This window comes from Molossus molossus, unplaced genomic scaffold (genome assembly GCF_014108415.1).
Source record: "Molossus molossus isolate mMolMol1 unplaced genomic scaffold, mMolMol1.p scaffold_m16_p_4, whole genome shotgun sequence".
NCBI classification, from domain to species: domain Eukaryota; kingdom Metazoa; phylum Chordata; class Mammalia; order Chiroptera; family Molossidae; genus Molossus; species Molossus molossus.
Genome location: NW_023425377.1, coordinates 50,836,268 through 50,857,133, shown reverse-complemented (window position 1 = coordinate 50,857,133; position 20,866 = coordinate 50,836,268). Strand labels below are relative to the sequence as shown.

At 50.8% G+C, this 20,866-nt stretch overlaps 1 protein-coding gene across 3 annotated transcripts in view; it reads right to left on the bottom strand.

Moving 5' to 3' along the window:
• Positions 1-4,824: 4,824 nt before the first annotated feature.
• The window catches only part of TBC1D9B (TBC1 domain family member 9B), a 49,678-nt gene continuing 33,636 nt past the window's right edge, over positions 4,825-20,866 (bottom strand). The window contains exons 8-20 of one of the 3 annotated variants that reach the window (XM_036241174.1): positions 19,273-19,434; positions 18,850-19,000; positions 18,156-18,370; positions 16,149-16,266; positions 14,998-15,283; positions 13,405-13,534; positions 13,179-13,277; positions 12,405-12,473; positions 11,235-11,475; positions 10,849-10,914; positions 9,643-9,714; positions 7,162-7,265; positions 4,825-6,100 (exon numbers count right to left, since the gene is read on the bottom strand). In XM_036241174.1, coding sequence (XP_036097067.1) covers positions 5,411-6,100; positions 7,162-7,265; positions 9,643-9,714; positions 10,849-10,914; positions 11,235-11,475; positions 12,405-12,473; positions 13,179-13,277; positions 13,405-13,534; positions 14,998-15,283; positions 16,149-16,266; positions 18,156-18,370; positions 18,850-19,000; positions 19,273-19,434 — 2,403 coding nt within the window. In that variant the 3' untranslated portion in view covers positions 4,825-5,410. The remainder of the gene's footprint in view (positions 6,101-7,161; positions 7,266-9,642; positions 9,715-10,848; positions 10,915-11,234; positions 11,476-12,404; positions 12,474-13,178; positions 13,278-13,404; positions 13,535-14,997; positions 15,284-16,148; positions 16,267-18,155; positions 18,371-18,849; positions 19,001-19,272; positions 19,435-20,866) is intronic. The other 2 variants (XM_036241175.1, XM_036241176.1) reach the window with 2 other exon arrangements.

Sequence of the window (20,866 nt, the reverse complement as noted above, 5' to 3'; positions counted from 1 at the left end):
GTTTGTCCCCGGCCCTGGTTGGGTCGTGCGAGTGGCAGCCACTGGATGTGTCCCTTTCACGTCAATGTTTCTCTCTCCCTCCCACTCTACCTGAACAGTAAATGGAAGGACGTCCTTGGGTGAGGATTTAAATTAAAAAAGGACAATTATACCCTGGTGGGTGTTGCTCAGTGGTTAGAGCGAACACCCACGGACCAAAGGGTCGATGAGGAGGGTTCCATTCCCAGTCAAGGGCAGAAACCTGTTGCAGGTTCAATCCCCCAGCCCTGGTCGGGGTCGTGGAAGCAACCCATGGATGTGTCTCTTTTCACATTGGTGTTTCTCTCTCCTCCCTTCCCCTCTAAAAATCAATGGAAAAAAATATCCCACGGTGAGGATTATGGAAAACCGTTCTGGAAAGCACTCTGGCAGTTACAATGAAACACTATGAATTGCCCAGATGTATTATTTATGTACTAGTGTTCACTGAAGTATAACAGAAAGAAATGGAAATAACAGGCTAAAGAATGGTTGCTTATGATAACTCAGCATGGATTATTATGTAGGTTGTTTATAGGGTATGAAGTTGAAGTGAAAATGCTGTCATGTATACTGTTGGAAAGCAAGGAGGTTGCAGTGTACATAATTTCAATTCTGTAAAACCAGACATTATTTATTTCCAGGTGTGGGTGGTTAGGGTTATAGATGATTTTATACATTTTAATAATTTTTTTATATTTTCCAAATTTTGTACAATAGCATATGTTAGAAAAAACAGTTTAAAAATTTATGTTTGAGACTGAATATACAAAGGGACGGTGACCAGGCCACATATGACAACTTCTGCAGTAACCAGGCCCCAAAGCCAAACCACAACCTCTACAGCAGTGAGTACTTGGTCAATAACTGCCAGCTTCCATACTTTTCACTTTCTCCTCCATTTGAAGACAAACCAGAGAAAGCCAATTATGCTCCCCAAACAAATCATATAAGGCATCCTGCTTCTAGTTTGCCCGTCTCAGGGTCCCCACTCTACACACACTCGAAACTTTGCCTGGTTTTCACTCTAAAGCTTTCCCACTCCTCTGCCTGTCTTTGCCTCTCTGCTAAATGCAAATGACGGCGGCTGACTCCTTTTCTGTAGCAGCTCTGGGAAATAGTCTGCATTCTCATTTAGGAGGATCTTTGTTTATTTCCACATTTGAGTTACTGTGATAGGGGTATAAGGGTAGAATAAAAATGTGATTTTTATTTTTTTCCTCCTATTTTCTTCTTTTCCCTCCCTTTTACTAACAGAATGTGTAAGTAATTGATTAATCAACTGTATATGTTTAAACTTATGTTCTGGCTAAGATTTTGTTGCAATCTCAGTTGACAGGGCAAGAACAAAGACTTTTTTTTTATCCTCACCTGAGGACATTTTTCCATTTTTTGTTCAGATAGAGTGGGAGGGACAGAGAGGAAGAGAGAGAGAAACATCGACATGAAAGTGACACATCGAGTGGCTGACACCCACACGATCAACCAGGGCTGGGGAAAAACTGCAACCAAGGTACGTGCCCCTAGCGGGAACTGAACCCGGGTCTTTCTGGACCACAGGCCGACACTCTAACCGCTGAGCCAAACCAGCCAGGGGTAGAACAAAGACTTTTAACCCAGCCCTGAACTTAGACCCCTGGCCACCAGTAATGCGGAATCTGATCCATTAGGTCTCAGAAATACTGGGATGTTGCACACCCAATCACTGCTTGACCGGTTTCAGAATGCTGACCATACTGTTGCGAGGACCAGTAATGAAGACGTTCATCAAGATCCAAGACCCCCACAGGGACTCAAATTCCAGGACTGTAAATCACCTGAATCCTTTTGTACTCCCTACCCACATTCCCTTCCCCTAATTCCCCTTTATAAACTTACTCCTAACAAGCTTAAGAAGGAAGGTGGGTGTTAGAGTTTTTACCCATCACGTTCCCAAATTTCTGGCATTTGATGTTATTACTCACTTATATTCCAATCCCTGTCTCTGCTTTTTGACTTGGTAGTGACAGGTAGCACAAGCACTGGACTCAGTTGACCTCTGGTTTCAATTTCTGCTGACTCCATTGGGACAACTTTGGGACTCTCTGGTAAGTGGTAGTGGGGGCTTCTAGGGGGAGTCCCTGAGACTGCCTGGATAGGAAGATTACCGACCCCAAGCCAAGATCTTCAGCAGCTGCCTGGCAGTTTTGCCAAGGGAGATCATTGGTCTTGGGACCTTGGTGCTTCCTCTTGCTTCACCTTTTTTATTTTTAAAAAATTATTTTTGCCCTGGCCAGTTTTGCTCAGTGGTTAGAGCGTTGGCCCACAGACCGGAGAGTCCTAGGTTCGGTTCCCGCTAAGGGCATATACCTTGGTTGCAGTTTGTCCCCGGCCCCAGTTGGGGTTGTGTGGGTGGCAACCAGTCGAAGTGTCTCTCTCACATTGATGTTTCTCTCTCTCTCTTCTTCCCTTTCTCCCTCCCGCTCTATCTGAAGATAAATGCAAAAAATGTCCTCGGGTGAGGATAAAAAAAAAAAAATTATTTTTTGCCCTGTATAGTTTGGCTCAGTGATCAGAGCATCAGCCTGTGGACCAATGTGTCACGGGTTCAATTCCAGTCAGGGGCACATGCCTCGGTTTCGTCTGTCTGGCCCTGGTCAGGGTTGTGTGGGAGGCAACCAATTGATGTCTCTCTCTCACATTGATGTTCCTCTCTCCCACCCTATCTGAAGATAAAGGGAAAAATATCCTCGGGTGAGGATTAAAAAAATTATTTTTAAAAAATGTTTTTATTGATTTCAGAGAGAGGAAGGGAGGGGGGAGAGAGAGAGAGAGAGAGAAACATCCATTAGCTGCCTCCTGTATGTACCCTACTGGGGATCAAGCCCTAAATCCGGGCATGTTCCCTGACTGGGAATCAAACTGGCAACTTCTTGGTGCACAGGACGATGCTCAATCAACTGAGCCACACCGGCTGGGCATTGCTTCATCTTTTTAGTAAGAAATTGGATTTGCACTTGGGGGAAGAGAGGGCCCATCTGGTTTTTGGCCTTTGGCCATCTGCTGATCTATGGACCAAATCTGGAGTAAGGGAGTAGGTGACAAACTCAGGTCAGTCATGCTCTCTGTAGTGCAGCTTCAGGAAGATGTTCAGTATGCTCACTCTCACCCTGTGGAGTGCAACAAGTAGGTGAGGGCCTTCTACATGGGAGCTGAGCCTTCCTCACAGTGGGTGCCACTAGACACAGGCTGTTCCAACTGTGGCCCAGCTGCTGTTGCCATTTTTGACCAGGACCACCCAATTAAAGACTTTTTGTTAAGAAAGAAAACAGTTGTTCCGTTCCCTTGATGTTGTTTTGCTGCATTTATTGAGACTGTGACCTAGAATTTGTAAACAAGGTAAAATCATAGAGATCGTTATTTTTAAAGTGCCATGAAATCTAAAGAGACAGCAAGTAGATTAGTGGTTTCCTGGAGCTGTCAACGTAAGAAGCACCAGTGAAGAATTTTTGTGAGTTTCTTTGAGCCGAACTGTCAATTGCTGGGAAGCAAAATCTCAACAGATTGAGACAACACTCTGGAGAATGGCAGTTTTGCACCTTATTTTATACATTATAATAAAAAGAGGAGATGCAAGTGAGTTACATAGAATCCACATTAAGGAGGTGGGAGAAAGCAAGGGGGGAAACCTCTGGGATTGGATGAAAAGTAAAATGATAGACACATCTTTTACATAGGTGGGTACAGGATAGTTAACAGTCAACAATAAACTCAATAACAATGAGGGGATTTGCGGTCTCTGCAGAGTGGTGCCTGTGCTTTAAGGGGTCTGGAAAGAGAAATTACTTTGATATTCTAAAGATATGTTAATGTAGATGCAAAAAGACAACAGACCGGCTCAGTTAAGGTAAAGATTGACCTTTGTCAGGGAAGAGATCTATCTAGGACATGACTAACCACCATAAACTGCTTTTAGTTACAAAGTTTTAATTTCAGACCATCCTTTGTGGTCATTTTAGGTCTCTGAAAACTCAGGCTATGCAGGCCTCCCCTGAGCTTGTCAGGTTTAGTATGCACCCCTGTTTTGTCCACAAGGCTGAGGGTGGGAACAGGAGTTGGCTGCGCAAGGAAGGAGGGGCCTTTCTAGGGTATGAAAATATTCTAAAATTGCTCTCTGGTGATGGTTGCACAATTCTATAAATTTACTAAATATCATTGAATTGTAAATTAAAACACGTTTTTTGGTAAGTTATACCTCAATAAATGCTACAGTATTAAATTTTAAAACAGCAATGTGTCTTTTAGTAGAAGCAAGAGCAGCCGTGTGTGTGTGTGTGTGTGTGTGTGTGTGTGTAACACAGGACACCGATGATCAGTTCCTGATGCAAAGCAAGAGGGTCATTGTGGCTCAGCCTGTCACCGGTGGCCCCAAAATCAGCTTCCTAAACCCAACAGGACACACCTCCTGCATCCAGATCCAGACTGTTCACACCTGTGCAGTGCTCAGAGCTCCCTGTCATGGGTCAGCCAGACCCTGCTCAGCTTGTGTCAGCACCTTCTGTGTCCCCATCCTCCCTGGGAGCCTTGAACCCCCACCCCTATGGGGGAAGGCAGCCTGAGGCAGAGAAGCCTGGAGCCCCAAGCAGTGGTCAAGGGCCACAGTTAGACTCTATACATAGTGTGGTTTTTGTTTTTAATGACTTTAGAGAAAGAGGGAGAGAAAAATGGATGAGAGAAACATCAATCAGCTGCCTCCTACATGCCCCCTACCGGGGATGGAGCCCACAACCCAGGCATATGCCCTATTGGGGAACTGAATTAGGTGACTTCTTGGTGCATGGGCAACACTCAACCGAGCCACACTGGCCAGGTCTACAGCGTGTTTTTTGGTTTTCAGGGATTAAGGCATTGAACAATGTGATTTTTAGCTAACTGAAATGAACACAAGGAAATACATAAGGAACTGACAAATGTGCTTTTAAGGTTAATGGCTAGGATGACAAGCTGAAAGAACATTTAGAATACACCTGCCTGGCACCCAGTGTTCCTCGGCCAAGAGTTCTGTTTCAGGGGCTCCTGGAGAGCTACCACTGATACCCAAAAGGCAGGTAAGCCCCAAGCAGGCAGCTACAGGAGAGCACCTGTGGGTGCAGGACTTGGTGTGCCTGGCTATGGCACAGGCACCGAGGCACTGGGCAAGCAAAGGCAGACATGAAGGCTCTGGACCCTGCAGGACCCACTGGGTCCAGGGTTGGAAGAGGGATGAGGAGCCTCTGCCTGGGCTCCAACTCCAGCTGTTCGGCCTTCTTTCCCTTTAGAATTCACTGCTCCTGGGGAGAAGGGGAGGGTGTGTCCTTAGGGAGAAAACAGACGAAAAGGGAGGAGAGAGGTCAGCCCATACTTGGCAGAGTATTCAGCCAGAAACCCCAGAATGCTCATGGTCACTGGAGGTGCTGAACTGTCTCTCCACTTTCTTTTGGGCCTTGATCTTGAGTCCAATGTCCACCCTCTTCTCAAAGAAGTTCACCAGCACAGACTCAGTCAGGATGGAGGCCAGTATCTGCTCAAAGGAGATGCTCCAGTCGGTGTCGACAGATCCCCCGCTGTGGGTGGTGGCTAAGGGGCTGCAGACCTCCCTGCCCACTGGCACAGTGTGGTTGGTCAGGTCCTCACACTGTAGGGAGCCCACACTGACCACCGAGTAGGAGGACATGGACATGTCATCTTTGGTTTCATCATCAGACATCAGATCCTGGGAGGGGGAGCCCAGACCCTCACCACTGCCCCCTTTGCCCACCACCTGGCTCTCCTGTGGTACTTTCCTAAGTTGGGTGTCTCCACCAGCTGTGGCCTGGGGGTAGCCCAAAGCTGGTGGCCGGAGCTCCTGGGGAGGGTCATGAGGGGGGTTGAAGGCTGGTGGCTGGTCCTCCTCGGAGGTACTGTCCCTGGGCTTCCTGCCTAGCTGCGCCGAGAACCTCTTCCCCACCTCCCCGATGCGCAGCAGTAGGCTTGCCACTGTGGCAATAGCGTGGTACAAGTCCTGCTCCATGGAGTCTTCACTAAACATGTTGTAAAGTGTCTTGCACAGCTCAATGAACTGTTCCTTTTAAAGGATAAAACAAAAAAAGGTTAGAGAGATGGTAAAAGATAAGTCAGACTGCCTGGCCATCTACCTGCTGTGGGGTGTTGCACATTAGTCACATCCACACACCTGCACCTGGTCGTGTCCAGTGGTTAGAGCATAGGCCTGTGCACCAAAGGGCCTCAGGTTCGACTGCCGGTCAAGGGCATGTGCCTGGGTTGCAGGTTCAATCCCAGCCCTGGATGAGGCATTCGCGGGAGGTAACCAATTGATATATATCTCTCTCTCATGTTGATGTTTCTTCCTCTCTCTCTTCCTCCCTCCCTCCCTTCCACTCACTCTAAAAATCAATGGAAAAAATATCCTCAGGTGAGGATTAACAACATCAACCAAAAAAAGTAACTTCAACTCTGTCCTTGATGAAGCTCCTTAGAGGTAGTGACAAGGCAAGTGCAGCCTGGTCAGTTATGGGGGTGAGGAGGTCGGTCCCATTCCAGGTCTTGAAATCACACAGGCAGGCCTGAGAATGGGATGAAGCTCTAGTCCATGGGTGCCCCACTCTTCAGTCTGCGTGTGGGAGCGCCTAACTGCAGGGTCCCCTTGTGGCACGGCAGGGCCATGCTCAGGCTGTAGCTCAAGAACGGTCTTTGGTTACATGCCTGTGGTCCTGGCCTTGAGACCTTCGCCAAGATGCCAGGCTCCAAATCTAGAGACCAGCAAATAAACAACAAGCTTGTGTGTGCAGAGCACCCACGTGGGCCTGGCAGGAGAATAAGCACTGTGATGCTGCCTCCTTGTAGATGGTGGTATGTTAAGTCTCTGCTTATCTGAAGCCAACCTTCTCCAGTGTTTTTCTGGTTCACGGATATTGAGTAAACGTGACCAAGTTGTCACCATGAGACACTGACCTGAACAAGGCCCTGAAGCACCTGGCCTGTTTTTCTGGAATCATCCCTGCCATCTGACTAGCAGGATGTAAAGGTAGACAGGAGAATATCCTCACTCTAGGGGTACTGGGTGGGAGGACCCGGCTCAGCCACTATTCCTGCAACATGTCTGCTGCTGGCTTTGATGGGGCCTACCTGGTTCATCTTGGGAAAGTCCTTAATGTTGTCCTTTTGAACCTCTTTCTCCTTGGCCCACATTTGAAGGTAGTGTTGATAATTGGGAGGGCTGATCCCCTTCTCTGTGAGTTGGGAGAAAAAATTAAACTTCATCTATCAAATCATAGAGAAAGCAGGGAATGTGTGAGTTGGGGTGTGGTCTAGCATAGAGTTACCTGAGTCCTTTTATAAAACACCCTAGCACTTGGGGAGGTTGTAAAAGAACACCCCAGAACATCCATGGGTCTCCCCTGGGTTGTGCTAAGTAGGTTTGACCTAAACTGATAGATGATTCAACCTGTCTTCCCCAAGATGGTCATGGAACCACATGGAGGCTGGCATGAGGATAGCACGAGAAGGGTCCTGGCAGAGAGCAGGCACCCTGGGAGAAAGACAGCAACAGCTGGGGTGTTCATAGCTACAAGAAGATTCAGGCCCGGGGCTGATGTGAGCAGGGCCTTCCCTGGCAGCGGATGGGACACGTTCACCTCATGGCCTCACCCTTTCCAAAGGGAGAGCCTTCTGGTCAGCAGGCTTTGCCATGTCCCGGATGGGGGTTTTCCTAAAGTGACAGGGTACCCAGACCCCACTGCCCTGGTGTTTCTACCAGCAGCAGTGGAGATTGGCCTATATATACCTCCTCTTTTTTCTTGGAAGTCCTCACTTCCAGCTCTCTCTCACTCCTCCTGCAGTAGTACTTCTGGATGACCAAAAAAAAAAAAAAAAAAAAGAACAGAGAGAACATTCTTCTGTTGTGACTCCAGACCACTGAGGTCTGCATGCAGCAGCAGGTCCTGCGCTGCTCTCTGCACTGGCCACCCGTCAGCACTACTTCAGTGGTTGCTCCTTTCTACCTGGTCACATTAAACCCTGAGAGCCACCCATCCCTCACTTCCTGTCTTTCAAAGGAATAGAAATCTCACTACTTAGTGTTTAAGTAAATAATGGTGTATATTGTGGAGAAAAAGTCCAAGAACTAATTTCTGTAGTCTCTGCTGAAAAAGGTCAGAGGGGATCCTAATTAGCAATTCAACCTTCTACCACCACACCAGCTGAAGATAAAAGTTTTAAATATATCTTAGCTCTGTATTTCTAAAAGTGACACATTTGCTGGAGTTGGCACACACTGTACTTCCTACAGTGACCTTGAACAGGGGGAGAAGCAGGCCTCCTCGCTCTTCCAGACCAGTTCCCTGGGGCAGTGTAGCTGGTGAAGGACCTCTGGCTGGTGGCAGCTTCCCAGCTCTAAATGGCCCTCACTGCTGTGTGGTGGTGGGGACAGGTGTATCTCTTTGGGCTCAGGCTTTTCACTGTGGAATGGAGACCCACTGCCTGGGGGTTATGTGGAGTCTGAGAACAGGGCTCTGTACCCCCAGTCCCTGGCCTCTCCCAGAAGTGCCTGGGACAAACCTAAATTACCCGTGACTGGCCCAGGTTCTGAGTATGACAGAAGCATGTTTAGTTAGTATACTTGAAATTGAAGTCTTCAGCTTCACAGTCAAGGTCAACAGGACTGACTGCCCTGGGAATCCTGATACATGTTGTTTTTAATTTCTGTTGGGTGTATTATCCTTGGTGTGTAATGCCCTCCTGCACTCCCCCCCCCACCCCCGAGAAGTTACAGGGCAGAATTTCGGTCAGTTTTGTAAATGCAGTATATACCACCAGCTCAAGTGCCAAATCCCAGGACCAGAAGGCCCCACCAACCCTGGATCTGATGTTCCCAATGGGCTTTAAATATAGCATAGGAATGACTTCTAACTGGTGTTCAACAAACATATTTTTCCCTAACAGAAAAGTTGTGTGGAACATGAAAAACATTTTTCAAGGAAAGCACCCACCATCCTCCTCCATCTCCATTCATCCCTGCTTGTGTTGTACACTGTTGCAATGATAGCATTTGTGTTTTTTCCTATGAATGAGACAACAGAATACTTTTTGCACATGGCTGTGGAGCTGATGCTCTGGTGCCTGCGCGATGCCCACCACGCTGTGTGTCCTCACTGACTGGCCATGACAAGCACGGAGGCTGCCTTCTCCTCCCACAGTTCACAAGAACCCTTAACCACACAGGAGGTGTCCTTGGGAACCAAGAACTTGCAGGCTTCCTGACCGTACAGAAAACTGCCCAAGGCCTGGAGGAAACACAGGGCAGAGTGGTGCCCTAGCCCCCCAGGGAGTGACCTTGAGCTTCCCAGGGCAGGTAAAGATCCAGATCTGGGGCCATTGGAGATGCTGGAAAGGAGGGTGGAGAAGTGGAGGGCAGAGAGAGGGAGGGAGAGGCCAGAGTCCAGGAAGGCAGAGACGAGAGAAATGAGAACACCCAGGATTAGCCCAGAGACAGGCAGTGCCCTCACTCTCCAGCGGCCCAACAAGGCAGGCTCCACAACACCCCCGGGGCTGCAGGCCACTTGTGAAGGCTTCAGCAAGGCTGCGGCGGCCTGTCCCAGCAGTGCTCACCTTCTAAGGAGCTGTCCTCAATGAAATAGTGGGTTGCTTCCAGGGCTGACTCGGCCTCCTCTGGACTCAGGGCTGTGCTCACAGAGAAAGGAGGGTAAGGGCAGGAAGAAACCATGTCTCTCCTCAAGGCCATCCTCCTGAGTCCTGGACAAAGGTGTGTTTCCCACTGGTGTGCCCCACCACTCCCAGCCCTGCCCATGTAGCGTGTGGTCACAATGAAGCTGGATTCTGGTTATGCTACTTTCTTGATTTTTACACTGTGTTTGAAAGTGTAATAGGTGTCCCAGGTAAAAATTCAGTCAGTGCAGCTGGAGGCGAGTGAATGGCCAGACTTTCTCCCCCTATGATGTGACCCAGAGGACCTTCTGGGATGTTTTGTGCTCCTGCCAGTATACATGCAGGGATCATCTGTGCACAAGTGACTTGCTCTTCTCACTTCATGCATCCTGGACATTGGTCCATATGGGGACAGTCTCTGTAAGCAGTATCTGGGGAACCCACACAGTGGGTTCTGTGGGTGGCTTACTCTCCCTGTTGTATGGAGAGTGTAGTGAGGGCTGAACAGTGAATGGCACATGGGGAAGGTGGCAGGGCATGGGCCCAGGTGCACTGGAGTGCTGGACAAAGTGGGCTCCTGGCCCAGTGGAAGAGAGCCCCAGCCTCTCCCCCAGCAGAATCACGGGTTGATTTCCCTGGAGGCGCCTGAAGGCCACTGTTGCTTGTCACATTGCAGGGGAAAACTAGCCACGAGAGAGCACTGAAGAGCAGGACTTTCCAGCTCTGGCTGCAGAGACCAATCTTTAAACTAACCACCTGGGCCGAGCCCCAGGCCAATGAAGTGATAGCCTATGGGGATATTTAAAAATCACTCCTAGGCAGTTGCTGACACTTGGTGTGGCCAACAGCAGGGAGGAGGGCAGCTCTATCCTAGAGCAGAGTGCCTAGGGCCAGAATTTTCACCTGTCCAGTCACAGTTCCCTCAAGACCCCACCTTTGAGAACTCTCCTTGTGGCTACCCTTGCTAAACTCCCAGGTTATGGCCCTGCTCTCAGACCAGAATTGGGCTGTGCCTTAGCACTAGCTCATGAGGTGAGGGAACCCACCCTATGCTCCCCTCCCCCTTCCCCAGCCTGTGCCTTGGATGCTGCCGGGCCAGCTCTGGATAGGTGAGTGGCACTTATTAGGAAGGGGGAGGGGAGCTCTCACCTGGGGGCAAGTGCAGCCTGTAGAGCACCTTGAGCTTGTCTGTCAGGTCCCCATGGTACATCCTACCTGTGGAAAAAGGCCAGAAAAGAGGCTCACTGATAAGAGGGGTCCAAGCTCCAAGCTGGCCCTCATTTGCACATCTCTCCTTTCAGTAGGTTCTCTGGGCCCCTCCTCACAGCTGACTCCCTCTAGGAGGAGTCCTGGGAGTGGGCCCAGGCCCCTTGCTCTCCTCTGAGCTTCACCCTTCTCTGGGGTCCACAGACCCAGCAGTGGGCAGCACCAGGCTGAAGGAGGAAGGAACCCCACTGGGCCCTCACGTATCCAGTGGAAAATGGCCCTGCCCTTATCAAGGGTCTTGGGCTCCCTTTGATACTGAAGCCACTCACTCATCCCTGTCACGAATTCCTTAAAGTTGATCAGTGAGTCCTTGTTTCGGTCCAGGAACCGGAACATGCGCCCTGCCAGCACAGGTGTGTGCGCACCGCAGGCCCAGGGTGTCAGGCTGGCAAAGAGTTCCTGGAACTGGCTGGCGTCGATGCGGTACTGCTCCAGGTAGGGCAGGCTGGGGTCCCGATGCACAGAAGTGGGCCTGCTGTTCCCCCAGTACTGACTTTCGAGGTGCTTGGCCTGAAGAGGGCACAGCTTGGTGAGATGGTGGTTAGGACCACCAGGCTGGTCCATGTGCCCACCCTTTTCCTCCGTCCAGGGTTGCAGAGGCCCGAATGGTGGGCACTGAGCCAGACACAGCCTCACAGGACCTCTTAAGCTGGAACCACCAACCCTCATTCACAGGTATGGGAGCTGCGACAGGTCACAGCGGGCCATGGTGGGCAAGGGGGCAGTGCTGGCTTAACTGTTCTGACCCCAAGGCCACAGCACAGTGGCCACCTCAGGGGCTGAACCAGAGGCAGCTGGGGGTGAGGGGGCAGATGGGAAATGACCAGACCTGACCAGTGTGGCCTTTGCTTGTTGTGCCTGCTCTTCAGCAACCTTCCCCCCTTCTGTTAATAGCACCTGAAGTTTTTTTGGAAAGTCCCTTCTGTCTCAACCTCAAGCAACAGGGTAGGCAAATGGCCACTTTAGCCCAGCAACATTCTCCTACAGTCACAGACCCTGAACCTTTAACTCTAACTACTTGGAAAGAAAAATTTTCTTTCTACTGGGGTTACTGAGAGGACAGGATGACCTGGAGCTGCTGCTGGCAGCCCTGCCACTCCGCAGGAAGAGCAGTCCCGATGACATCTGAGACAGGGAGTCTGACAGTACGTCTGAGCACCTGCATCCTGCCGTGCTCAAGCTGTGCATCCCTAGGCTTTCGTCACAGGAGCAAAGCATTCCCTCTTCTGTGTACACTGACTTGAGAGGGTTTTTCTGAAACTTAAGAGAATGTCCTGACTAAACTCGAAGGATTAAAATTCTACCACACGAAGTTTGTGGTAACTGTATCTGAGGATGTTTTTAGAACCTTTTTCTCCTCTGGCAGGAGGCTGCTGCACTGAGGATGCACTCAGGGAACTAGGGTGGGTGCTGGTGCTGCCCTTGCTCTTGACTGTCACCTTAAACACCACGTAAAGGTCCTCCAACTCTTCAACTGAGAAACCAATGTCCCCAGGTATAGCTCGAACCTAGAAGGAAAGAGAAACAAATATAGTGATAGATTCTCAAGTTCCTGCCATGATAAAAGCAAACTGCTCTTTGAGATAATCCCCATGTGGATGAGGAAAACAATGAGAACCACCCTCTTGGTGTTGCCTGCTGGTCAAGCAGAGGAGGGCAGTCCATTTAGGAGAGAGGGTGTGGTCCACTCGCTTCCCTCAACACCCATCTGCTACTCAGTTCACACTCCCTCCTGGTGGGGACGAGGAGGGGCTTCCTGTCCTGAATGCCCAGTCAAGGACACAGGGTGAGGGGCAGGCATCTCATGGCTGGGAAGACCCTGGTACTTGCTCTTTGGAACATGTTCTAGAACTTCTCAGTCAATCCCCCTCCAGAGATGAGGGGACAAAGGCTTATAGCACAGGTACGGTGGACCGGGTGGGGAGAGTGGCTGAGTGTCTGCACAGGGGCAGGGGCACTGCCAGGTGGAGGGCAGCACAGAGCAAGATCGAATTTCGCCTGCAGACCCTGGGGTATCAGTTAAGTTCCCCAGTGACCAAACCACAAGAAAACAGTGACTGGCACCTGTACCTGGTGTAGTCCCACTGAGGCAGTACTAGGGTGCTCTGCACCTGCCCCTCCCTGAGGGACAGTCTAAATACAGCATAGCAGGAGCAGCCTGCCTGGGTCACCACCCCACCTTTGTTCCTGCAGGCAGCCTAGGGCCATCATACCATACTCCTCTTGGCCGTATCTTCCAAGGACTGGATCACTTTCAGCCTCTGTTTAAACCTCATCTGTTCAATGTCGTAGGCCCTCAGGCTGCTGAATTTCTATGGGCCAAAGGTGACTTAGTGAGGTAAGATAGAATCACAGAGCAGAGGCCACCACTGCTGAGGCTACCTGCTCCCACACACCCAAATGGAATGGCCTGGCTATATAGCCCCGGTAAGTGCTAACCTCATATGACACTTTGAGGAGGTCAAATATATCCACCTCTTCAGGAGGATTATCTCCGCTGGTCAGCAGGGCATGAAGGTGTGGGACAGGTGGAGAAACACTCTGCTTATTGACCACATTATCCAGGTACCTGTAGGGATTAAAGGACAGAAGTCTAGACCACTAACAGGCAACAGGGGAGTCCTATCCACTGCTGTGATGTGGAGAGACCTAATTTGCATAACCTCTCACTTAATGAGGGAGCCTGCAGAAGGCTGGGCATCCTCCGCAGGTGGGAGATGAGCCCCGGCAAATCAGTTATCCCCCTGGAGACAGTGGAGAGAAGGCCTCACCCCCTCAAGGCCTGAGGAAGTCAGGCTGTCTTCTGGGGGTCCCACGGGCATGACCCTTTATAAACCTACTAGGAGAAAGCTTGGGAGGATGTGCTCTCTCCCTCTGCTGAGTCCTAGGGGACATGGAAACTCCCTGACCAGGAAGAATCAGGGACCAAGAGTGTCCCAGAATGGTGCAAGGAGCCAAGCTGTAGGGGTATCTTTGGGACTTGCTTCCCCAGGGACACAGGCTCAGGACAGGGCTTGACTTTGGTTGGCCAGGACTTCACACCCTCCCAGGCTCTCTGGGCTGGCCCTGACAGCAGGTGGGAGAGGGTGGCTGATCTCCTATACCCATAGGTTCCTGTTCCTAGGGAGAAGCCTGATGTTTCTGGTATCAGAGATGGACATGAGAACCAGTCTCAGACTCTGGCCACTGGCTGAGCCTCTTGACATCACTATGGACAAAAAGCTCATACAGCCCAGGGCAGGCTGTGACCCCGCAGGCTCCCATAGCACTGGGGTTGGCTCAGCAGGCAAGTGGCAGTGTCCCGGCTGTCCTGGGCAGCTGGCATTCCAGTCTGGGCAAATATGTGCATACAGTCAGCAGGACTGTACAGAGTTCAGGGTCTGGGCTAGAATGAGGTCTGGATGTAAGGGGTGTGAAGGCCAGGCTGGGGGACTCAGCTCCTTTGTACAGAGAACAGGGAATTCTCATGTCTCAGGGGAGAAAAGGTGTGATTCTGATCAGAAAGATCCCTGTGGGATGCTAGTGGGTGAGAGGAGAGCAGGGAGAACCATAATGAAGCAGGCACAGAGCCCAGGGAGTATCATGGGTATGGAGGGAAGGGGCTGGATCTTCCAGTGTCTACGAGGACAAGATGTGGGGACTGAAGAGGAGAGGGGTATCAGGATCACCTTTCAGCAGTCACAGCAGGCCCAGTGTGGGCCCCAGCCTGGGTGATGGGAGAGTGTGATGTTTCTGGGCTAAGGAAGGCACGAGCAGGAAGCCCTGCTCCTCCCACTGTCTCCTGACCAACGGACCCTCCCACCCAACATGCTTGGGCTAACTCGCGTTTTAGCTTCTTCAAGTGGTGATCACTACCCCTTGTGCCATTTATCTCCCACCAGAAAGGAGGCTCCATCCTGCCTCCTGGAGTGTCTCTGATGCTAGCCCTGGCAGGGCACTTGGTGGGCATGGTCACTGAATGCTGACCAAGGAGCGCCCAGGGCTGATGAAGGGTTGGGTTCTCCAGTAGGAGGAGGGAGGCTGCTTGGTCACCTGCCCAGGATGGTCATGGCCTCGCCCTCGTCACTGCAGCCCAGCAGCTGCTCCATGTTGGCATCCAGGATGGCCAAGGCCACCTGCAGGACCACCTTGATGCCCTCGTAGAAGAAGCAGTCGACAATGACCACAGCGCTTTCGAAGGGCATGACGCTGAGGAAGAGGGTGAGGAACCAGGAGAGCGAGATGCTGGCGATTACCCCTAAGTTCTGCATCTTCTCAGAGAGCTGGGGCAGGAAGTCTCTTGTGAGCTCTTCGAAGATTCCTTGGTCCACCAGGGCCCCTAGTGAGAGCACGAAGAAGTGCACGGTGAGCTCTGCATGCTGGCTCTGGTGGCTCCACGCGGGGCCTAAGGTATAGGAAGCCCAAGGGTCCCTGGCCAGCTCCATCTACAGAGCTGCAAAGTGGAGAGCCCAATGCAGGCAGGCCTGGCTGTCTCACCAGACTTCCTGTGTATTCCCTAGGGACTGGCTGGCAGGAAGAGGAGAGGTTACACATTTGGTGGTTTAAAAGAATAATTTCTTCCATGGTATTGGATTTTTTTCTGGGGAAACATGAATGTCTCCCTAGAAGTAACAGTGGCCTCAGTAGCTTCTGTGTGTACCTGCCCTGCAGCTGAGAACAGATACAATTCTAAAGGACCCCAGGAGTAGAGACTCTCCCAAAACAAAAAGTAGGGGAAGGACATCTTGAAAGAACAGACATGATTATATATGTCATAAAATATGTTTGCAAGTGTACTTCCACTACTAACACAGGATGCCCCCGCTGAATTCACCAGAGATGGGGCTGGGAAACAGATACATAGTTATTATACACTCTAGCTGAGGCTGGACATTTTCCACAGTAAAAATGTTTAAGAAGAGTTAGATGTCTATGAATTTAGGCACCAAGCTGACTTTTAAAAACTACCATCTCCTCCTCCTGCCAGCCACTCCTAGGGAATCCACAGGAAGTCTGGTGAGACAACCAGGCCTGCCTGCATTTGACTGTCTACTTTCCAGCTTTCTAGTTTGTCCAGTGGGGACTGGGGCTGTCTGCAGCCTGCAGCATGGCTGTGAGGCCTCCGAGGGCTCACATTTGGGACATGTTGGGCAGGAAGCCAGGGAGGCCCTACTCTGGGGAGCCACCAGGCAGTGGGCACTCACCCACCACCCTGGTGTTGTAGTAGTCGGGTAGCATTCGCTCACAGAGGGCCACCAGCAGCCAGAAGGCCTCCTCCTCGCTGCCATAGAGCAGGAGCACTGAGGTAACGATGTTCATGGCCTGTGGGCACAGAGATGGTGAGGGAGGCTCCGGAGCTGGACACCAAAGGGTTTCACTCTACAAGCAAGTCTGGCAACAACAAATCATCCCACCGAGCTCTGTGTAGTTTGTTAAAAAGCAATCTGTAGGAAGTCAATTTGACAAAAGTAGTCAGCCAAGTCTCTCAAATTGGGCAGGAGACACTTGGAAAAATAGAGGGCAGACATGAGCATATGGCATGTCTCCAGAGCGGTATCCGGTGTCGGAGGTATGACACAGGTACAGGTGGATGTGTACGTGAGCTGTGTGTGGGGCTACATGGCTACAGGGAGACTACAGCAAGACTGGGACCCGCTGACAAATTAGCTTAAAAATTATTTAAAGCTAGCGCACTGGCTTCCCATGCACTGGTAAGATGCCATGCAGAACACCAGCCCTACAGAGAGTGATTCCTGAGGAGCTGGCCTGCTTTTCTGAAACCCAGGAGCACTCTGTGGGAAACAGAAAGCCATCTAACCTGGCCAGAAAAATGCCCACTAGATTTACAATGAAATGCTGCTAGAAATGCAAATCAAAACTGCAATGAGATGATACCTCACTCTATTAAGATGGCTGTTATGAAAACACAGAAAATAAGCCCTGGCTAGTTTGGCCCAGAGTGTTGGCCTGTGAACCAAAGGGTCTCAGGGTCGATTCCTGGTCATAGGCACATACCTGGGTTGCAGGTTCAATCCCTGGCCCCAGTTGGGGTTGTGCGGGAGGCAACCAGTCAATGTTTCTCCCCCCACCTCTCCTTCCCTCTCTTCCATTCTATCTAAAAATTAATGAAAAAATATTTTCAGGCAAAGATTAACAAAACAAAATAAAACAAACAAACAAAGACACAGAAAATAAATAACAGGGTTGGTGAAGATGAGGAGAAATTGAAAGCCTTGTGCATTGCTGGTGGGAATGTAAAATGGTGTGGCTTCTGTGGAAAATGCTAGAGCAATTCCTCAAAAAACTAAATATAGAATTATTATATGACCAGCACTTCCACTTCCACTGGTGGACTTTTCCACCAGTTCGGCATAGTAGCCAGGGTGAGTCACCATCTCATTCCAGGCCCCTGTGGAGACACAGCTGGCAGCTGTCTCTCTCTTCCTCCCCTCCTGGGACTTCAGGGGCAAAATAACTGAAAGCAGGGATTGGAACAGATACTTTGTACCCAGATTCACAGCAGCATATTCATAACAGCCAAAAGGTGAATGAACCCAAGTGTCCATCAATAGATGAATAGATTAACAAAATGTGATATATCCATAAAGTAAAATATTATTTAGCCTTAAAAAGGAAGGAAATTCTGACACATGCTATAACATGGACAAAACTTGAGGATATTAGGTTAATGAAATAAGTCAATCACAAAAGGACAAATACTCTATGAGTCCACCTATTTGAGATTGCTAGAGTAGTCATGTTCATAGAGACAGAGAACAGTGGTTGCTAGGGATAACTAGGGGAATTGTTTAATGGGGACAGAGTTTCGGTTTTACAAGATGAAGAGTTCTGGAGATAGATGGTAGTATTGGCTACATAAAGATGTACTTAATGCCACAGATTTTACACTTAAAATGGTGAGGATTGTAAATTTTTTTATGTGTATTTTATCTCACACATAAAATAATCAAATGACTCCAGGAACCATACCAGAAACACATAGAAGATAATATATAGCATGGGGATGAGATGAGCAAGAAATATTGTTTTTAATTACACCCTTTTCTGTGGTCAGGCATTTCCTGGGGGAACAGGGCACAGGCACAGCTGAAGGTATGTGAGGCCATCACTGAGGCCCAGGGCCATGATGACCTGCTCCCACGAACCTCTGGTGGGTGATGCTGTCTCTGGGCCCCTGATAAGTTCCTTACCTGGCAGTAACCGATGGTAGGGTTTCGGAAAGCATAGGCAGTCAGCACCCGCCGAAGTGCAGCAATCCCAAGCTCGTTCTGGAAGGCAGGGTGCTCGGGCATGGAGCGGTGGAGGTCTCGCTCAATCTCCTCCGTGGCCAGGCTGTACTTCCCTGTGGACTTTTCCACCAGTTCGGCATAGTAGCCAGGGTGAGTCACCATCTCATTCCAGGCCCCTGTGGAGACACAGCTGGCAGCTGTCTCTCTCTTCCTCCCCTCCTGGGACTTCAGGGGCAAAGACAGGGCAGGTTGGAGACATCAATGTACCACAGAGAAGTGGAACTTTGGGATCAGTCATGTGATGTGAGGCAAAGGTTCTCTTGTGACTGCTCCTTGGAGGGGACACCCTACCCAAGTTCCAATGGCTGATACCTCGTCCTCCAGAAACTGTCCAAGTGGCAAAGGGTATGAATGTTGTCAGAGCCTGTCCAAAGGAAAGGAGGCCTTGGGGGCTGCTTGTGTCCCATTGCAGGTGGAAAGATGCCACCCTGGCGACAGCACCCACCTTGGCGTCTGCTCCCTAGAACACCCCTCCTGGTGTGGTCCCAAATAATGGGACTCCTTACAGTGGAGTCCCATTTCCACCCTGTGAAGGTCTGTCAGCTCCTGCCTGGCCAACTCAGGAGGCCAGCTGGGGGTCAGCAGGGAAGCTCACCCGAGAAAAGAAGCCAGAGTTCCCCACGGAGGCCCTCAGGAATGCCCTTCAGCACCAGCTCCCGTGTCCCGGACGTGCGGTACATGCACATACCGCGCCCATACTCAAAGAAGTGGATGTTCCATGACTCCTCCTTCATCTTCTCCTTGGCCTGGGGAAAAGCAATGAGGAGCCTGTGGGTGTAACCTGAGGTACTGGGGCCCAGGTGGCTCTCCTGCCTTCCTCTTCCATTTAGAATGCTAACTGGCCATCTCAGATTTCCAAGGGCTCACAGCACTACCTTCAGGCGCCAGGCACTCGGGCCTCTCTACAGGGACTTGGAGCCCATAGGGACAACTGCCCATGATAGGCAGAGTCACAGACTGGCCCTGCCTGCCCCCACGTGGGCCTGGCATGGCAATGGAGCCCGTGCTCTGGTCTTACCCCCTTGGCCCCTAGGTCTTCCATCGGTGCATTTCTCTGGAAGAGTTTGAGCAGACCCTGGAAAGCAGTTGGCGCCTCCTGTGCAAGGGAGTTCTGGCGGCCACCACAGGGTGAGGTGGGGCTGGTAGGCTGTATTGATGCCTCCTGCAGAGCTTTTGAAGGCTGAAAAGTACAACACGAAGGAAGAACATTGAGCCTGCAGGCCTCCCATGTACACTCAGTCACTGCCTGAAGGGGGTGGCACAGGGTGGCAGCACCTGGTCTGGACGAGCAGGAAGCTACACTTCGGCCTGGTCCCACAACCTTGCCAGGCACCTACACTGTCCTCTTTCACCAAACCTACCCACGCTCGCCGGCCTCTCACTGAGATAGTTCTGGGCCCATCCTGTGAGGCCCTCTCAGTGAGGCCAGGGCCAGGAGAGAAGAAACTCCAAGAGGCCAGCTCATTTACCCCCATAGGGCCTTACTGCAGTGCTGAGTTCCCAGGGACATTGTCCCTATTCCAGCTTCTGGGGTGCAGACCCAGCTGACCCTAGGGATGGCTATTGGTGGTGTCTGTCCTGATTGCTCCTAGGTCCCTGGCCACAGTGATCAGCTCAAGTTGGGGCTGTCAGGAAAGAGCATTAGGGACCCCATGGAGCACGAGCACCAAGCCATTCAGGAAAAGTGGAGCAGAGGTCCATCCGCAGCATAGGCCCAAGTCTGACAGCCTGCCCTGCCCTTTTCAGAGCAACAGGGTCCTAACTGAGACAATTCCTCCTGTAGGTGTCCTTCATAACTGTCTACCAAGTAAGGGAAGGGCTCCTCCTTCCCCAGGCTACCTTTCTACTGTGCCCTGGGGCTCTTGAGGTTCTGGGGCTCGCTGGCCCATATGCCTCTCTACTTGGACATTTGTGTCAGCTTCTGCTGCAGCTTCCAACGAGGCTGCCAGGGCTTTGGTGGAGAAGTTAAGGTCCTTGCCTGTGTACTATCTTTGCTGTGGGTTACCTCCCCACAGGCTCAAACCTGCATTAGGGGAGGGCTAGAGACCCCTCCCCAGAGTCGGAGCCTGGGAATCTGCTTTCCCATTGCACAGATGGCCAAGGGCAAGAGAAACAAACCCTGTGGGTTCTGTGAACCTAAGAAGGGTGAAAAGGAAACAATATGGGGCTGGCAGGAGGAAAGGGGGGCACCAGGGACAAAGGTCTGCAAGAAAGCCCTGAACCTCAGGGTTCTTCTTTGGCTTTCTGGAACCCCTGCCTCCAGTTCTCCACTGTCAATATAGCAAGTAGATAAGTTTCTACCCCCAAGGAGATCTCCCATTGGAATGCAAACCCATCTCCTCAGGAAAGCAATGGCATCTGAGCCCCTTCAGGCACAGTGTGGGTGATGCCCAGCACCAGCTCCTTGCTTTCTGGACTGTATCCTACCTGTAGGCACCTGACTTCCACGTGAGACTGCCACCAGTGGCAATGGTGTGTGCAGACAGCTTTCCTCTGGCCCAGGGGTCAGTTGGTGCAGAGCCAGTGCTCCCTCTAGTTCTCCCCTCAGCTCCTTCCCTGAGCACCCATAGACAAAAACAATACTGTTCTTGGGTGGACACTGATCATCAGCT